At 37.5% G+C, this 18,161-nt stretch overlaps 2 protein-coding genes across 2 annotated transcripts; both read left to right on the top strand.

Annotated features, from left to right (window-relative positions):
• Positions 1 to 1,082: 1,082 nt before the first annotated feature.
• rpz5 (rapunzel 5) lies at positions 1,083 to 4,455 on the top strand. The gene is made up of 2 exons (XM_053487800.1): positions 1,083 to 1,178; positions 2,838 to 4,455. Exon 2 carries the CDS (start codon positions 2,897 to 2,899, stop codon positions 4,076 to 4,078), a length of 1,182 nt encoding a protein of 393 aa, XP_053343775.1. The 5' UTR covers positions 1,083 to 1,178; positions 2,838 to 2,896; the 3' UTR covers positions 4,079 to 4,455.
• A 911-nt stretch (positions 4,456 to 5,366) lies between these two features.
• Positions 5,367 to 13,298, top strand: rpz4 (rapunzel 4). Its single transcript, XM_053487801.1, has 3 exons — positions 5,367 to 5,458; positions 10,049 to 10,108; positions 10,255 to 13,298. Exon 3 carries the CDS (start codon positions 10,275 to 10,277, stop codon positions 11,436 to 11,438), a length of 1,164 nt encoding a protein of 387 aa, XP_053343776.1. The 5' UTR covers positions 5,367 to 5,458; positions 10,049 to 10,108; positions 10,255 to 10,274; the 3' UTR covers positions 11,439 to 13,298.
• Positions 13,299 to 18,161: the final 4,863 nt, after the last annotated feature.

Raw genomic sequence — 18,161 nt, forward strand, 5'->3', positions numbered from 1 at the left:
GGGTTTTCGGATATTTCAGGTAGAACAAAATGGGATATGGGATATGGGAATGATGTCGCAAAAATGTAGAACTCTTAAAATAGGCATATTATTATTATTATTATTATTATTATTATTATTTGGTCATTAAAACAACTGAAAACAATAAAGACACATAATCATTAGTATCTGTGCTATTTCTTTGCCAATCTGACCCTTAAAATCTTAAAATCTTTTTGCTCATTCATGTAACTTATACAGTATAAGTTGTACATATAGCCATCATAAGTTGTACTGAAAAGAAGGATACATCACTCTCTTAACATCTCTCAAAACCATGAACCCTATATATATATTTAGAAAAAAAAAGAAACAGCAAAACAATTAATGTCTAAAATGCTCTGAGCTTTAAAGACTACAAATGCAATAGGAAGCCAAAGACAACCTATTAGGTTGTGCAACTGTAGTGCAAACTTTCTCTACCCATCACGCCGCATATGAGTGTGGTTCTGTGAGAGCCTTCTTGTTTCAGGTTAGCATAGTGCGAGATCTAGTAGCGACACGACACAGCATCATGTTGGCACATTAGCTGGCTTCTGATATGGTTCGGATCTCCGGGGATAACCGAAGTCTGCTTTCTTTTTCATTCAGTAGGCGCCTCTAGCAAAGCGGGTCACAAGAAGAGCACAAAGGCTCCCGGTCAGCCTCCCTGACAGAGGCCGCTGGGGAAAACAGAGGAGCCTTTCACTCCATTGTTGAACAGTCTCACTCAAAATGTGTAAAGGCTCAAAGACAGCGTTCACACCACATGTATCACGCTTGGTCTTGTGATACACCACGAAAAGCTCTAATTTGATCTATTTTAACTTTCTCAGTTTTTCCCAACGCAGACTGTGATACTGTACTTAAATTAGCATGCCTACTTTTTTGGTAATCTAGTGCTGTCTAAAATCATTTCACTAATCAAAGTAGAACTTTATGAAATGATAAAAAGGGCAATGTTTACAGGATGTTACCCATCCCTCCCAGAGTGGGCTCCTAGGAATGCTCGCAGGAGATGGAGCACATCCAAAGGGGGAGTGTCGCGAAGAAGAGAGGCTATAAATACACGTCGTGCCACAGAGGCTGCAGCTCTTCAGCACAGCTGGGCTTCACTGGAACACCACAGAGGGCACCTCTGCACATTTCACCGACTAACTGTAAGCCCTTTTCTCCTCTCAGCCTTTGATGATTTCTTTTCTTTTCTCTCTCTCTTTTTAATGGTTTTTCACTTTGCTTCTTCTTCTTTTGTGCTTTTTATTTGCTCAGCTATTTTTAACACACAAAAGTAACTTCAGTGAACACTGACATAAAACAGAATGAGATATTAAAAAACTAAATGATCTTTGGATCTGGATTGTATTTGTAAGTCCTGGCTTATAATACATACAATAAGATAAAGGTTCTTTTGACGCAGTGTGAGATGGCCGGATCTTGTGCTTAAGTAAATATTGACCTGAATAAGACTTTTTCTGCTATGTCAGTGTAGCAGGATTAGTAACCAAGGATGTGGTTTTGAGATAGAGGGAGAGAGGGGGAAAAAAGACTATATTATATAAAAATGATCAAAGGCAATTCATCCTATTGCCTACATACTGTATGTGCCTTAATAATAATAATATGGTCTTGGTGCTCACATTTTTCTTTTACTTTTCTACTAAATGAATCAGAACTATTGATAAAACAGATTATTTCCTCCCAGATTTATCTAATTTAAATATGGAATGGACCTGTAATTAGAAAAACATAATGTTTTCATACATGTTGTATAAAATAAATATGAAAAATGGTCAGAATCTTATTTTAAATGTATGCTAAAATAGCTGTGCTTTGATGAGGCAAATTGAGTCATGAGTGTTGACTCACAAATGGATTCTTTTAAACGGAACTTCATCATTATAATCATTAGACGTCGTGAGTACATTTTAATTCCACTAAGCCTTTTTTTATTTGAAATATTAAAAACAATGTACTAAGGGGGCTGTTTGCACTTTATTTGCATTAACCAAGGATTTGATTTTGTCTTCATTTGCATGTTGCATAATTTTACTTTTGGTTACAGTCTTGTGTTTTTATTTTTTTTATTTTGGGGTAGTCCAAATCCTGTGTTGTACATTGCTGAACAAGTGAAACGGATACACATTTTCTCAGATCTGGGTGTGCCTTTTTTTGCCGTAGTAGAATACGCAGGGTCTTGGGAAATGAGATATATGTGTGAGCTCATCTCCCCCGTGTAATGAAACTACCCAGAAATACCATGAAATGTTCAACAGCTTGTCCATTTAAACATCTTTTCCCAGCAAACGCATGTTGGAAACAGATGTTTTATACTTTTCCCCCACTAGTGCTGGAATTACCCCCATTATTGTCTGGCATCATTTCACAACTGAGACACACTCATTACTTACCCCCCCCCCCAGATGTTTACTTTGAACAGGGGTAAACTTTCTGCATGTTTATTCTCATTCAATGCTGAGAGACACCTGATCGTTCCCAAGCTCCGCAATCAGAAGGTGTGGTGTATTATGACTCCGGGCATGTTTGTACATGTCCAGCTTTTAACTTTCCCACAATATGCTGGCTTCAGGTTATAAGGAACCTGAAAAACTGAACTGACTGAACTGGTGAACAGTAAAACACCTACACTTGTTTGAGCTCTGTGATCAAAATGTCTGCTTTTTGTTCTCGGGTTGCATCAAAAAACTTATGTTGGGGAAATAAATGTGACCTTTAAAGGTGGCCGCATTAATTCTGGCATTGATTTTAGTATTACTTGGCTAAGAAAGGGTTTTTAAATGACTTATCTTACTATGTTACAGAGAGAGAGCACTTGCCTCCCTTAAAGGATTAAGACAGGACCTCTTTCCCGGCATCCAATATGAGTCGAGTGGAAGAATGGGTTCTGGAGAACAAGGATAAGATTGAAAAGGGAGTGGAGATCATGAGCCAAGGCTGTGAGGTCCTTGCAGCCACTGTTGGCCAGTTCCATCCCATCCTGGAGGCAGTTTTTGTGGCCTCAGCTGAGCTCCTTAGCAACCCAGAAGGCAAAGAGGCTAAGTATCTCGCCGAGCAGTTTGAAAGGGTCAACCAGAAGTTGGAAGGGATACAGGATGAGATTGAAAAATTAGCTCTGGAGTTGCAGAGAACGTCTCTGAACAAGCAAAACTTTGACCGCGAGGCTCAGATGATCAGTCAGTATGAAAAGTTTCAAGAGTTTGTCATCGCCAAACCGAAGTTCAAGGAGAAGAAGAAGGAAAAGTTTCTAAGCCACTACGAGAACACTGACCGTGATGTTAACCTCGATGGCTTGTATAACGCCGTCACTGGAGAGAACACCTCTGGAGATGCGATGCTGGACACGATACTGGTCACCGAGCAGATGAGCAGGAGGGCAGTGGAGGAATTCTGCGCTCGCCTAAAGAAGCTGTTTGTAGTTGGGATCATAGCAGTGATGGGCTACACTGCACTAAAGGAAGGCACTGTTGGAGAGGACATGGTGAAGAAATGGCAAGGCCGCATGGAGGACGTGGAGAAGCGTATGAAGGCGGCGGTGGATGAATGTGTGAACAACTTTCCTGAACAAGCTAAGAAGGATGTAGAACACAAGCTCGTGGAGAGGCAGAGCAGTGTTGACCCTGAGTTTACTAAATTCCTCCTAGATTCTCTTGCTAAAAAGTATGACTGGGTCTCCTGGTCAGTTAGAGTGTTTAATCATAGTGGCATTTTTTTCTGGAATTGGCTGGCTGGCAAGCGATACCATGGAAGTGGAGGAGGTATCAATTATTTTGACCTGTTGACTGACAACAAAGTAAGGATTGTGGTGTCTTTCACTGCAAACCCTAAACCCCTCAACAAAGTCCAGATCAAGGATCAAATAGAGAATGAGAAGCTGAAAGGTGACATGATATCTGTGGCCGAGTCTCTTTGCAAGAGTCTTCCCAACTGCCTTGTGCATGCTGTTAGTCGTTATAAGAGGGTGGAGGAAGCTAACAATTTCGTCCCTGAGTGCTATTATTATGCAGCCCACAAAAGGGCACACATTTGTATCCACTCAGAGTAGTAAAATTTTAATCAAACTCAAATATATCAATGGCAATCAGTCTTATATCTCACCAGTTTCTTTTGTCTTAACACTACACGATGATGGCAACTGTGCTGAAACGTCCAATTCCTTTTATTATTATTATTTTAATTCCACTTGTTCTTTGTAAACTGTAAAAATCCAAATGTTATGAAAAGATGTATGAATTTAGTCAAACATGTTTAATCAAAAGTACTATATTGTACGTGCCTGAGCACTTTTGTATACTGTCTTTCATGGTTAAGACGTGTTTATGAGCGTCATTTGTACCATATGCTGTTGAATATGCTGGTAGAATCATTACAAATGATTACCCTAAGCATCTGATCAATTACATTAAAATATATTCAAACTACTGTCTAGGTAACTGTTGATTTATTAACCCATGTTGTGTTCGTATCATTCAGCCATACAAAAATCAACTGCCGAAACATGGTATTGGTGCTAAAAGTTTTGTCTCATATTAAAAAAGACTAAAAAGTGTCTTATATTTTTATCAGATAAAAAGAAACACATTTGCTAAATACAATTTTATCACCTTTTATATAGTGTCTTTAACGTTTTCGAATTTAAATGCTAATTTTTATCCAAATGAAACTTTGCCACTTTAGATTCCAGATGAAAAGATATAAACCTTAAAAAGTGTTTTATTTTAAAATGCAAAATTGTGTAGATGTTGCAACATAAATTTAATATGGTGGTATGGAAAGCTTTTACCAAAAACCATCTCTCTCTCTTTTTTTAATTTAAGCCATTTTTTGGTCAGATTTTTGTTATACGTCATATGGTGTAAACTGAAAAAGCTTACACCAATTGTAAAATGAATACTTATAAAAAAATAATGATTTGCATTTGAAATTATTATTGTTTAAAGCGAGAAAGTATATCCCTAAAAATTGCTTTTTTTGGGGCACATAAAAAATAATCTGAAGTTAGAAACTGACTTAAGGTAAGCAAGATTGGTCACTTCCATGTTGCATAAATGTTCTCAATGTTCTATGTAGCTTCTTTGGCACACACATTTTCTGTATATATAAATAAATAAAATTAGCACCAATACTGTTTTTGCCCAAAAATAAACAATAGCATAATGTTTACAAGAAAGAGGTCATTCTATTTATTAATAATTATAATAAAAAATAAAAAGTTTATTATCCACACAATGCTGGAACTCAACTGTGAATGTGAATTCAGCACAGTAATAACCCCAGGAAGGGTTAAAATGGTGAAGATTAAACTTCATGCCTTTACAGATGGGTGTGTCCGACACTCGGCTGAAAAAAAGGGAAACTACAGTTGATGAAGTCGGGTTTAAACACAGAGCTGACTCTCTTTCTTTCACTCTACCGCGAGTTTAAGGTGAGTTTTTGGTCATAGAATAAATGTCAGTCTGATATTACATCGCAGCAAACAGTGTAGCGTAAGATGTGTGAATGCAGAAAAGTAATTTGTTGTAGGAGAGAAGTTTAGTAAAACCCAGGGCGTCTCTCTCTCTCTCTCTTTAACCAAACAACCGGAAGTTATTCCCGACGGTTTTTTTTTTTTAAACACAAATTAAACTTGTTTCGACTTCATGATGTATTAGGCTAGTTACAAAAGCTTTTCTCGATCACGTAGTTCGCTGAAAGTATGTTAATATCTCAAAACAGAGTCACTGAAAACTCTACTTTCTGGTCTTCGGCCAACCAGGAAGTAACTCAACCAGCGCGAGCCCTTTATACAAAAAAATATTATGAGCGCGAGCTTCTTAAACCTTTTTTTTTTTTTTTTTACTTATCCAATAAGGATATGTGTTCTGTTTACTGACTTTTTGTACCTTTGACATAACTGTGTTCTTTATACATTTACTAAAGTGCACACGCACACACACACACGTGAGTGTGTATGTGTGTGTAAACACACTGTATGTATGTATGTACAGTATGTATGTATGTATACCCACAAGGGGAGGTCTTAAGGGTAGTTTTTTTTAGGAATAAATAGAAGGAATTGAAAGGATGGAGGGAGTAATGTAGTGAGGCTGTGCACGTGTGCACGCTGATACGGCTTCCACAGACACAGTTAACCGGCCCCGTCCACCCATCCATTGGGCCACCTCAGACGGGATCCTGATGATGTCCATCAGTTGGGCAGCTTGCCCACCTGGGAACGGGGGCCGTAGCGGCGAATACAGCAGCTTTTTTTCCTTCTCGGTAGCTGGATTGCACAGGCTGACATTCGGCAAAAGTGATAGTGCCACTGTGGCTTGTGCAGGCCTTTTTACTGCTTTTTCCAAAGTGTCGATTAAATGGCGGCTTTCAGTGCATCCGTCCTCGATGTCCCCAGGCCGCGTGGCATCACCCTTCTTACATGCTGCTCTCATGAACCATTTCAGGCAGGTGAAATGGCAGTGTACGGTCCACTCGCCTTTATGAAATGACCTCAGGCAGGTCAATTGGAAGTATTCAGTTCACTCGCCTTTGTGAAGTGACCTCAAGCAGGTGAATCAGCTGTGTACAGTCCACTCGCCTTTGTGAAGTAAGCTTAGGCAGGTGCAATGGGAGCACAGTTTGCTCAGGCTGTTGCAATGGCGTTATTCAATCTACCCGCCTTCAATGTGTGCTTACCTTTTGAAGTACCCAGGGCGCATGTCATTAATGTGTTTAGGTTGGCAGCGTTAAATCCTCATGGACAGCAGTCCCTGCAGGGTTTTTTTAAGCGGCTCCTCTTGTTGTCACAATCAGCTGGCCCACCCAGCCACCCATTGGTGTGGCTTTACGCATGAGCCCTTAGTGACTTCCGACGTCTAGGCGGCTTACCCCTACTGGAAACAGGGGCCTTACCAGCGAACACAGTGGCCTTTTCCTTCTTGGCGGCTGGATCACGAAGACTGTCTCGTTCAGTCTAACCGCCTTTGAGCCTTAAACTCTGAATTTTGAACTCTACCACGAGCAAAGCTCCTCGCTTGCTTTTATTAAGTGACACACGCCCAGATCCATTCCACTTAGCCTGCGCCAGTCATGCCCAATCTAGTAGCCCTGCCCTTTCACATACCTGCAGAAGGGGAAGCAGACTATGTAGGGAGTGAGGGGCTAAAACATTTAGGAACATGCACGTCACAAGTTCGCGCCATGACAATATGGACTAAAAGATACACACTGGCTTTATACTTGTATTATTGTACGGTATAGGTGCATTATAGCTATATGTTATACTTCACTAAGCTCTACTGTAGAGTTTACTTAGGTTAATGCATTTACATTCACATTATATGTATTATATCGTTCGAAAAATTGAGGAAAGAGGATTACGCATCTCTGCGTATCTGACCTAACATTATTGAGAATCAAATCTTTGTGGCTCTTAAGATTACAGACACGTCAATTCCAGTGTCTCTGCGCATCATGTATCTGTTTTTAAGCATTGTAGGTGTATGCATTACTTCACTCAGCTTTATACATTAAAACTGTAAAGATGATACTTTATTAAGCTGTGTCCATATCTTGTACACCTCCGCATAAATGTACAATGTGATCCAAACACAACTGTAGGGAAAGGGTTAGGGAAATGGAACATTATCCAAATATTTTTTTTCTGTGGTGATTTTTTACAAAGGAGCTCTAGTGGAAAGCTCTAGTAAGGGTCAGCTATTGCCGTAAAAAGAATTTGGGTCACATTCTCTGGACATTTAGCTGTCAGTTGTTTTATTAATTCCGCCTTTTAGCTTCTTGCGCTGTGGAGCTCCTGTATTTAGGCGGGAACATCTACAGGAGTGTCTGTACTTCAAAATAATGATTTTTAGACCTCGGATTTAAGAAGTCTAAAACCTCAACCATTATCCGATATGTTAACACTGCATTAGTGGTGTGTTTTACTGTAATTCCTGATTCTTTCAAGTGCTGCAGTAACCCAGGGGAGGGAAAGGGATGAGGCAGTCTGTAATGTTCTGTCTAATCTCTTCTAATGCTGTCTTGTGCAGAAAAAAGCCTTGGAGGAAGTTTTTCAGTAGAAAAGCGCAATAGATTATTAGTTACTCATTAAATAAATCAGTTATTTTGTAAGCTCTAAATGTTTATTCAGGATTTAGACTAATCATTAAAATGTGAAATGCACACTGCCTGGCCAAAAAGGTGGCCTTTAGCTTTGATTGAGGGACATATTCACCATGGAATTGTTCCAGCAACCTCATGCAACTTAACACTAATGTCAATGGGAGAGTTGAGCATGCTCATTCAGTACAGTCAGGTCGTCAGCTGACTTCATTTTATTACAACATACGGTTGCTGAGCCTAGACCTGAAACTAAAGCAAAGGACTAAAAGAATTGTTGCAGCTGAAACGTACTAATCACTGCAGTAATTATCCAATCAAAATCTCAACTGTTTTGCTTATTAAAATCCAAAAATTGGGTAATGTAAAGTATGTACACCTACCTTTTAACAATGTTGCACTGAAATAAATACTGTTTATAAATGTGTTTGCTGTACATCCAGGTAATTTAAAAAAACATTGCCAAGTGTAAAAGTATAATTATATTTTATTAAATTGCCACATCAGGAAGTTAGTAATTATCAGTCAGTTACTGTAAACAACCTAGACTTGATTATATTCTTACATATAGAATATATTATAGATATAGTAAATATAATAGAATACTAAAGTATAACAGCATGACCCAGAATATTTTAACGTTATGCTGACAATTGCATTAATTGTATTATTAATGGCACATTATTTTTTAATGTTAGTTAGAAGTTAGTTTCTATTATCACTTACAGTACAGTTGTTCCCTCACTTTCATTAAGTTAATATAGTTTATTTTGTTACAAATAGGACAGTGCTAGGTTAGAAAGCTTAGTTCTAGTTTTAATTCTGACACTGGAGACTCCTTTCATAAATAGTGAATCAGTGTATGTTTAAAGAAAGCTTTACCATACCAGTTATTAAATTATTTCCTTAGTTTAATAACAACACCTTTTTAAAAATGTGCTTATTATTAAACCATAGATTTTAGTAAGCACCTACCAAATGAATCCTGGTTAGTGTAGAAAAGATAACGTTAGAACATTTATGAATTAATATAAGCAGCATGAGCATTTTATAGAAAATCAGAATCCAGAGTGATTTAGCACCGTGGTGTAACATGAATAAAATAAATTCTGTAAAGTCATGCATTCACAGAACAAAATGGATACGGAGATCAGTTCTGTTTAGAGTCTAATTCTTTGTGCATGTGGTTGGGGGAAGAAAGCTGTTAAAAAAAGTAAACAGCAAGTAAACTGGGAAGGCTTTCCATCAAAGTGTAACAGACAGCCTCATTTTTCTTTTGTCTGGTTTCCATAGAAACTGTCAGGGTTGCTTTGGAAAATGTGCTCCTGCTCAGCGAGTCGAACTACCTTATTAACCGTTTGTCCGCCCACAGTGGCACTTGCACACACTGCAAATGGAAAGAATATCCCAAATTCTATCTGGTTTATGAATTATATGAAGATATCATGTTTCCGTTCACTATAAGCCACATCTCATTTGTAATTTTGAATTTAATTACAGTCATCACTTAGCCTGTGTTTGTAAGATCAGCAACTGATCTTTCCAAGGCTAGTCTAAAAGCTCATATGCTTTTTAAATATTGTGTCTATGGTACCTAATCTATGTTTTAAGCTGCAGTGTTGGTGTTAGAACAGGGAAAGTCCTGAGTTTAGAGATAAAGCTGCCTGTTATACAGGCCAGTGGTAATATATTTAATTTATTTATTTATTTATTTGGGGAAGGTGGGATTATGGTGAGTGATGAAGGCGACACTGTTAAATGTCGATTTATCCTTGGTATGTGGCCTGTGGAGTGTCATTTCTGTCCCTCAGTGTGAATTCTTGGTGCATTGTTGAGTCATTAGCTCATGGGTGGGATGTTACTGAGCGGTTCTTACTCTGATAACTAAGCTGATTCGCTTGTCTTCCTTTTTCTCACACAGTGATCTCACCCTTTCCCACTCCGGCACAGCAAACAGACTGAAAATAAAACACAACCAAGTGTAAGTTCTATATTTACCACCTTCTGGCTTAAAGCTTGTCTGCAAATATTTCATGTTTGGGATCTTTGCCACCTGGTTACTCGTTTAAGTGTATCAGCAATATGACCATTTTTATTCTGACCATTTTTACTTTCTTTTGCACACAGATTTCCAAAGAGATTAAAAAATGGCGGAAAATCTACAGAAACTTGTTGCATCTAAGAAGGATGTGGTAGAGAATGTAATGGAGGTATTTGAGCAAGGAGCAGAGGTGTTGGCCAGTTTCGCTGGAGATCTGTTCCCTGTTTTCTCCATCGCTGCTCCCATTGTAAAGCTGGCACTAGATAATGTAGAAAGCAAGGAAGCAGAATACATGAAGGAACAGTTTCAGAAAGTCCGTGAGCGTCTGGAGGTCATATCAGAGGAGATCCAGCGCATAAATGACGAAGTGAAAAAAAGCGGCATGGACGAAGCTTACTTCTCAGTGGAGGAGAATATAACCAACCAGTTCCGCAAGTACATGGACATCCTAAACGCCAAGCCAAAGTTTCGGGAAGCCAAGAAGAAGCAATTCCTGGAGCATTTCATGAAAACTGGTGGAGACAAAAACTTGCACACGCTTTACGGTGCTGCAATCGGAGATAGCTTCAAAGGAGAGTCCATCCTGGAAATCACTCTTAACTATGAACAGAAAAGCCGGCGACCCGTGGAAGACTTCTGCGCCAGACTAAAGCAGTTGTTCTGCATAGGTCTCATCGCTTTGATGGGCCACACAGCTCTGAAAGGTTTTGATGATGAAGAGGAGCAGCTCAGAGATTGGGCTGAGAAGATGAAGGTGGTCCAGTCAAAAATGAGTGCGGTCATCGAGGACTGCATAAACAGCTTCCCAAGTCAGGCCGAGCTCGATATCAAGCGCCTGGTCAGGGATCACAAGGACAAAAGCAACCAGGAGCTGGCTGACATGATCATCAAGAACCTGAAAGTGAAGTACGACTGGGTGAGCTGGTCAGTCCGCGTCTTTAACTCGCCAAAAGGCTTGTTCACCAGCAAGAAGGACTACCAGTGCGCCACAGGCAAGAGCAGGTTTCAGGTGCCTTCAGATGAGAATTTGAATGTTGTGGTTTCCTACAGCGCCTCTCCTGAACCTCTAGACAAAGCTCAGATCCAGCAGTTAATCCAGGAGCAGAAGAAAGTCACAGTGGCAGAGCTTGTCTTTGAGAAGTTCCCCAAGTGTGTGGTCCATGCTGTGAAGAAGTCATGCAAACCCATGTCTTACTCGTGGAGCTTTCAGGATGAGTCTCATTTCTTTGAGGAGTTTAAGAACTTTTACTTGTTTGTTCATTATTCTTAAGTCACAGACCAAAACATCTTTGGATACCAGGAACAATGACTGACTATTTTGATTAGCCATTAGTCAAGTTCTCTTTTTTTAAAATTTTCAAATGCTGTGGGAGTTTTTAGAATTAATCTTAGTCAGTTATAAACATTACTGTACCTTTGCAATTTTAAAATGTGCCTTATGACTTGTCATACTTGTGTCTTTGGATCATTTTGTATGTCCTAGGGGAATGTCTGTTAGGCTTTATAAAAGGTGTAAGTCTAATGAAGTTGAACAAAAACAGCCTGGATGCAATAATGCTGCCAAATTCCTGGTTTGTTTTTACAGCCTTGTTTTGCATTATGTTGTAAAATTGTAGAAATACTTCATATCTACAGCTGTTTGTCCCTGTGTGTGTTATGGTGTGTTGGGTTCTTAAGGACAAAATCAGACCTTGAATTACTACATTCATTAAAGCTGGACATGTCTGAACATGTCGGATCATGAACGGATAAGAAATTGTTTCCTTATGAACTCTTTCCATTCTGTTGGACTTTGACATATTTTCCCAGTTAAATAGTTTTTAAAATATGCTTTTAGTTTTATTAAAAAAAAAAAAAAATCCTGCAAAGTGGTAGAGTTCTTATTTGTACTCCAACATGAAAAAATTGGTTACTGTTCAGTAGTTTACAATGATAAATGATGGTCATGTGGCTTTTGGTTAAAATGTACTGCAGAGTTTATTTGAAGCCTCCCAGTGTAGGATGTGCTTTCTTTTAATTTCACTACAAAATTATACATTATTATTCAGTTATATGTTTAATTGATAATAACACTATAGCAGTAAGCATGCATTTTATTTTTTTTGTCTCTTGACTAATACAGAATTTATGTCTAAGTAAATTGGGATTTTGTTTAAGTTTAAGATTACTGTGTCAGTTCGTTATTTACGTCAGATACAAGCAATCTGAGCTGGTTGAGCAGGTTATACAGCTGAAATGCACCTTTGATTAATTACCCAGACGACAACACTTCCAACTTATGTTATGTTTTTAACATTATGCCAATACATAATGTTTATGTATTGTTTTTCTCTCTGTCTCTATTAAACATGTATAATTAATTTGCACTGATTATTATGATTATTATTGTTATTATTATTACACATCAACAAAAAAGGCACAATCTAAATTTAACTAAGCGAATGTGTGTGTGGACACAGTTATTTGTTTTAACCTGGGTCAGCATGTCATTTCTTTTTACGATATAAACTTTATATTGTCAATGCAGAAAAACATACACAGTCCATAAAAATATTTTTTTTTTGTTTTTTGTCTGGAACTGACATAATTAACTTCAAACATATAAATCAGCAGATGACTATATATGCACTTTTCACATAAAAGAAAGTTACAGGCAAGGAAGTTCCTCTTTTTTTCCCCACAGATCATAGATTGTAACACTAGTAGAGGAGTTGAGGAGTTATAGACACACTTCAGTGGAGAAATAGATGCGGTTGTGCACTGAGCGAAACACCCTTCCTTCTTACTCTGTAATTACGCACCAGAACAGCAGACTGTTAGGTTTCTATATAAGGCTCCAATCCACTGCATGCAAAACAAAAAAAAAGGTAAAAATACATTACCATTAAAATGAATGTTAAACATCATAACTAAAAACAAGGCTTAGACACAGGCAAGGATTAAATCAAAGCACAACCAAAAAACAAATGTTTTATCTTATGGTCCATTTTAAATTCTAATGAATGAGCTATTTTGCTGAAAGAACCAATCTATCTTGTAAACTGGACTTGCGAATATACTGTATATTTGAGTGTAAAATTTGTGTTACTGTTTTATTAAAGGTGAAAAATAAAGAAGTATAATGTACTAACAGATGCTCTTTTATAAAGGTTTTCACAGTACTTACTGAACAACTGGACAGCCTGCTTTAACCTGGTTATAAAAAGTGTAAATATTGTTGATACATTTATATATACAGTAACATCTCCAGTGTAACAGTGTCTCCAGTGTTAAAGTTGCGACTTACATGTAAATATTCTGACATCTTCATGAAAAAGAAATGTACGCTTTGTGGTTATCAGTACCATGGAAGGCCGTTTATAGCTGCTTTACAGTGCTCTAAAGTCGTTAGAAAATTACTTCTTAAATAACATTCTACAACTTTAAATGAATCTATGAAGAGGTTTAAAAAAATACACACTGGAAAAAATCTACTTAAAAAAATGGTAACAATATTGCACATTTTATTTTTAAGCAGTTTTTTTTAAGGCTTGATTTTTTTTTAGAAGAATTTACTTGAATAAATCATGTAAAAAATCCTAAATTATTTAGCCAGACCCATATTATTTTTTAAGTAGTATTTACAGCTTGTTCCCCCCCCCTAGCAGAATCTACTAAAATCATGTAAAACATTCTAAATTATTTAGCCAGACACATGATGATTTTATCATTATTAGTGTAATAATCATTTTTTTGTTAAAGCAGATAAAACAAAATGCATTCATATGTATTAAGGAAAATTATTAAATAATATAAAAAACAATATATAATAAAATTAATACATAATGTATTTTGGTGTTAAACATGATTTTATTTTATGTTTCACTGGTATCAAAATATAAGTTTTAATTTAAGATCTGGAAAACAATTTGTAAAACAGTTTGTAACTGACAATTTATGTCATTAAAATTGTTAATGTTTAGCATTTTATGCTTACATCTTTTTTTGTGGGAATAGTCACATTCTGTACTAACCCTGAGAGAACTTGTACAATAAACCATTTTTAGGTTCATATCTTAACATTGTAAAACACTAACTTCCTAAAACTTGTTTCGGTGAACTGTGGAGACTGACAATACAACAAACTCAAGCATGCTAATGGCGGACAGGATGTTTTCAGAAATGTTGTTATTATATATTATGTATTTAATTTATTTCATTTATATTACTGAGATTAGTGCAAGAAAGGAGCTTTTGTAGGAATCAAAAATTGCAAAACTGCAAATTTTAGAAGTTTAGTTTTTCCAGAAGGCAATGCAATCTGCTGCAGTTTTTGACCATAAGAATAATTATTAAAAATGTCATTGTACAATCATAAGAAAAACTAAATTCTTTATATGTTCAAGAAATACAATGACAATCTAGCGTTATAGTCCATGTTCTTCATCAACTATTACCTCAAATATCAATCTACAGTACGACAACTAATGTGTGATTTTAAGAAACAGACAAAATTAAAATATAGTTACATTATTTTAAACTCATAAAGCTGTGTTTGTGATCATACACCCATCAGTCATAACATCAACACCATTGCCAGGGGAAATGAACAACCTTGATTGCCAACTATACACCAATATACTGGTCAAAGGATCATGGCCAGCGAAGACTCACCAATGCCCACAGGGACCAAAGGTCATCCTGTCTGGTCTAATCCCACAGAAAAGTCAATGCTGGCCACAAAAGAATAGCACAAGAACACCCAGTGCACCATGGCCCACCATGCATGGGGCTCATCAGGCATACAGTAGGACCCAAGGCCGCCAAACTGGCCTCCCAACTCCCCAGATCCCAATTCAATTGAGTACCCAGAGGATGCACTGAACAAACAAGTCTTATCCATGGAGACCACAACCCACAGCACCCAAAGGATCCAATGCCAATGTCCTGGTGCCACACACCACAAAAAAAAACAACAACAACAGAGGTCCTGTGGAGCTGCCTTAGTGGCACATAGGGTACCCAAAACCTAGGTGGTTTTAATATTATAGATGATTGGTGTATGGCCAATAAATAATATCTTGTAAACATTAAAAATTTGAAAATTATTATTTTTTTTAATTATTGCACAAAGTGTGAGTTTGTCCTGGACATGTTACCCAAATAAATAGCTTAAGAATAGTAAAAAGAAAAAAATCTGACCAGAATTACTCTTCCAGAAACATGATTTGGTCAGACAGCCCTGCATTGAGTCCGGCCCCATCAGGTGATCTCAGGAACGCAGAAAAACACCACGTGGCATGGGGACATTTTGTTTGCGGTGCAGGAATACGTTATATGCTGCCATTTATCCCCGAAATGTTACCCTGTCTACTGCTTAATTTGGTCTCTTTGGAAATAATTTCATTTTAGAGTCTAGGAAAAAGATGGTTCTTATCGGATGACTGGCTCCAGTGATGCATGAGCAGGGCCACCAGACTTTTAAGCAGGACCCGATGTAACCAGAGAAAAGAGAACATATCTTTTTATACTGTAGCACGCTATGTAATTTTTGCAAAGAAACTATAAAATATATGGTTTTTCACATATGGTATGAAATTATGCAATGAATTGAAGAAATTATATAAGCCAACACCACAGTTTCCTTGATATATTTTTATTTTAATTGATGTATAACTTTATTTAAGTATTACATTACCTGTCTTGTTAAGAGGATCTCTCAATTTCCCTAAAAAAAATTTACTATTTGAATATAAGGTGTACTGAACCAAACAAACAAAAAAAACTTGTAAAGGTAGGGGTAAGGGTGCTGCATCTCAAAATGTGATGACATCATTTATATTACTATACTTTCAAATGAACAATCAAACAATTTTCAGGTTTTCATATCAGGTTAGACTGGTATATACTGTACAGTAGTCACACCTAATGTAAGCAGGGTTTTAAAAAACCCAGTGATTCAGTCTAAAACAAATCCAGGTAAAGTAGAGAGAAAGAACAAACCTAATGTGAACAATGGAATACAAAAATACAGACATGCCTGCGGGATTATGAGACAAACTTCTGTTATCTGCATTTGTCTGCGAATCACTTGTTTATTCTCAGTATCAAACCCCCTGAAACTAGCAGCTCTAATAGAAACCGTTTCCCCCCCGTTCTTCTACACCACTTACTACACAAGCTTTTACTTTCAAATTCATGCCCACTTATTTTAATACATATTTAATTTTTTTATTTGCATACGTTATGACCCCCGTTTAATATGGTGGCTTGTTGGTGTTTGGTATTAAAAAAACATTTTAAAAAATGCAAATTAATAAACATTTGATAGTTTATAATTATATGTAATAGTTTATACAGTGGTGTGAAAAACTATTTGCCCCCTTCCTGATTTCTTATTCTTTTGCATGTTTGTCACACTTAAATGTTTCTGCTCATCAAAAACCGTTAACTATTAGTCAAAGATAACATAATTGAACACAAAATGCAGTTTTTAAATGAAGGTTTACGTTATTAAGGGAGAAAAAAAACTCCAAATCTACATGGCCCTGTGTGAAAAAGTGATTGCCCCCCTTGTTAAAAAATAACTTAACTGTGGTTTATCACACCTGAGTTCAATTTCTGTAGTCACCCCCAGGCCTGATTACTGCCACACCTGTTTCAATCAAGAAATCACTTAAATAGGAGCTACCTGACTCAGAGAAGTAGACCAAAAGCACCTCAAAAGCTAGACATCATGCCAAGATCCAAAGAAATTCAGGAACAAATGAGAACAAAAGTAATTGAGATCTATCAGTCTGGTAAAGGTTATAAAGCCATTTCTAAAGCTTTGGGACTCCAGCGAACCACAGTGAGAGCCATTATCCACAAATGGCAAACACATGGAACAGTGGTGAACCTTCCCAGGAGTGGCCGGCCGACCAAAATTACCCCAAGAGCGCAGAGACAACTCATCCGAGAGGCCACAAAAGACCCCAGGACAACATCTAAAGAACTGCAGGCCTCACTTGCCTCAATTAAGGTCAGTGTTCACGACTCCACCATAAGAAAGAGACTGGGCAAAAACGGCCTGCATGGCAGATTTCCAAGGCGCAAACCACTTTTAAGCAAAAAGAACATTAAGGCTCATCTCAATTTTGCAGAAAAACATCTCAATGATTGCCAAGACTTTTGGGAAAATACCTTGTGGACCGACGAGACAAAAGTTGAACTTTTTGGAAGGTGCGTGTCCCGTTACATCTGGTGTAAAAGTAACACAGCATTTTAGAAAAAGAACATCATACCAACAGTAAAATATGGTGGTGGTAGTGTGATGGTTTGGGGTTGTTTTGCTGCTTCAGGACCTGGAAGGCTTGCTGTGATAGATGGAACCATGAATTCTACTACAAGCCATTTTCACATGTTTGGCCTATTAGAGTTCCTGGGAGGTCAGCGTTTCAGACGTAAAAGTAGGCAGTCCAATCATGGCTCTGGCAAACTTAGAAAACTTTCTATCTTGATGGTATCCAAGCACTAGTGAAACACTGGGATTATGTGCATTAAGTGCATTAATGTAGCCGGGAATTATATAGAGAAATAAAGGGCATTTTTACTTTTAGAACTGTGCTCTGTTATTTTGAGCAATCGAAAGTCCTGGTTTGACTTGATCTGCCCTTATATATTGCATAACTATCAAACAAGCAACCCAGAACTGGTTGCCATGACAATAAACACAGAAAAAGCCGCAGCTTCCAAAAAATAGTTTTTTTAGTCAGCTGGATCAAGGTTTTTTTTTAAGACAAAGGTTAAAACCTTATTTAGACATATATGATTAAAATATGTATAATCTCAATGGGGATCCAAGAAAATTAACCTGAGTACCTGCGCAACAGAATGCAATATCTGTCACTTACATCACAATCTGAATACAGCCACGTATGATGAATATTAATTTACTCACTTACTCATCGATTATACCGCTTTACCCTGTGTACAGGGTCATGGGGGCCTGGAGCCTGGTCAGGGTTCCAGCCCA

The sequence above is a fragment of the Clarias gariepinus genome, chromosome 26 (assembly GCF_024256425.1).
Source record: "Clarias gariepinus isolate MV-2021 ecotype Netherlands chromosome 26, CGAR_prim_01v2, whole genome shotgun sequence".
NCBI classification, from domain to species: Eukaryota; Metazoa; Chordata; class Actinopteri; order Siluriformes; family Clariidae; genus Clarias; species Clarias gariepinus.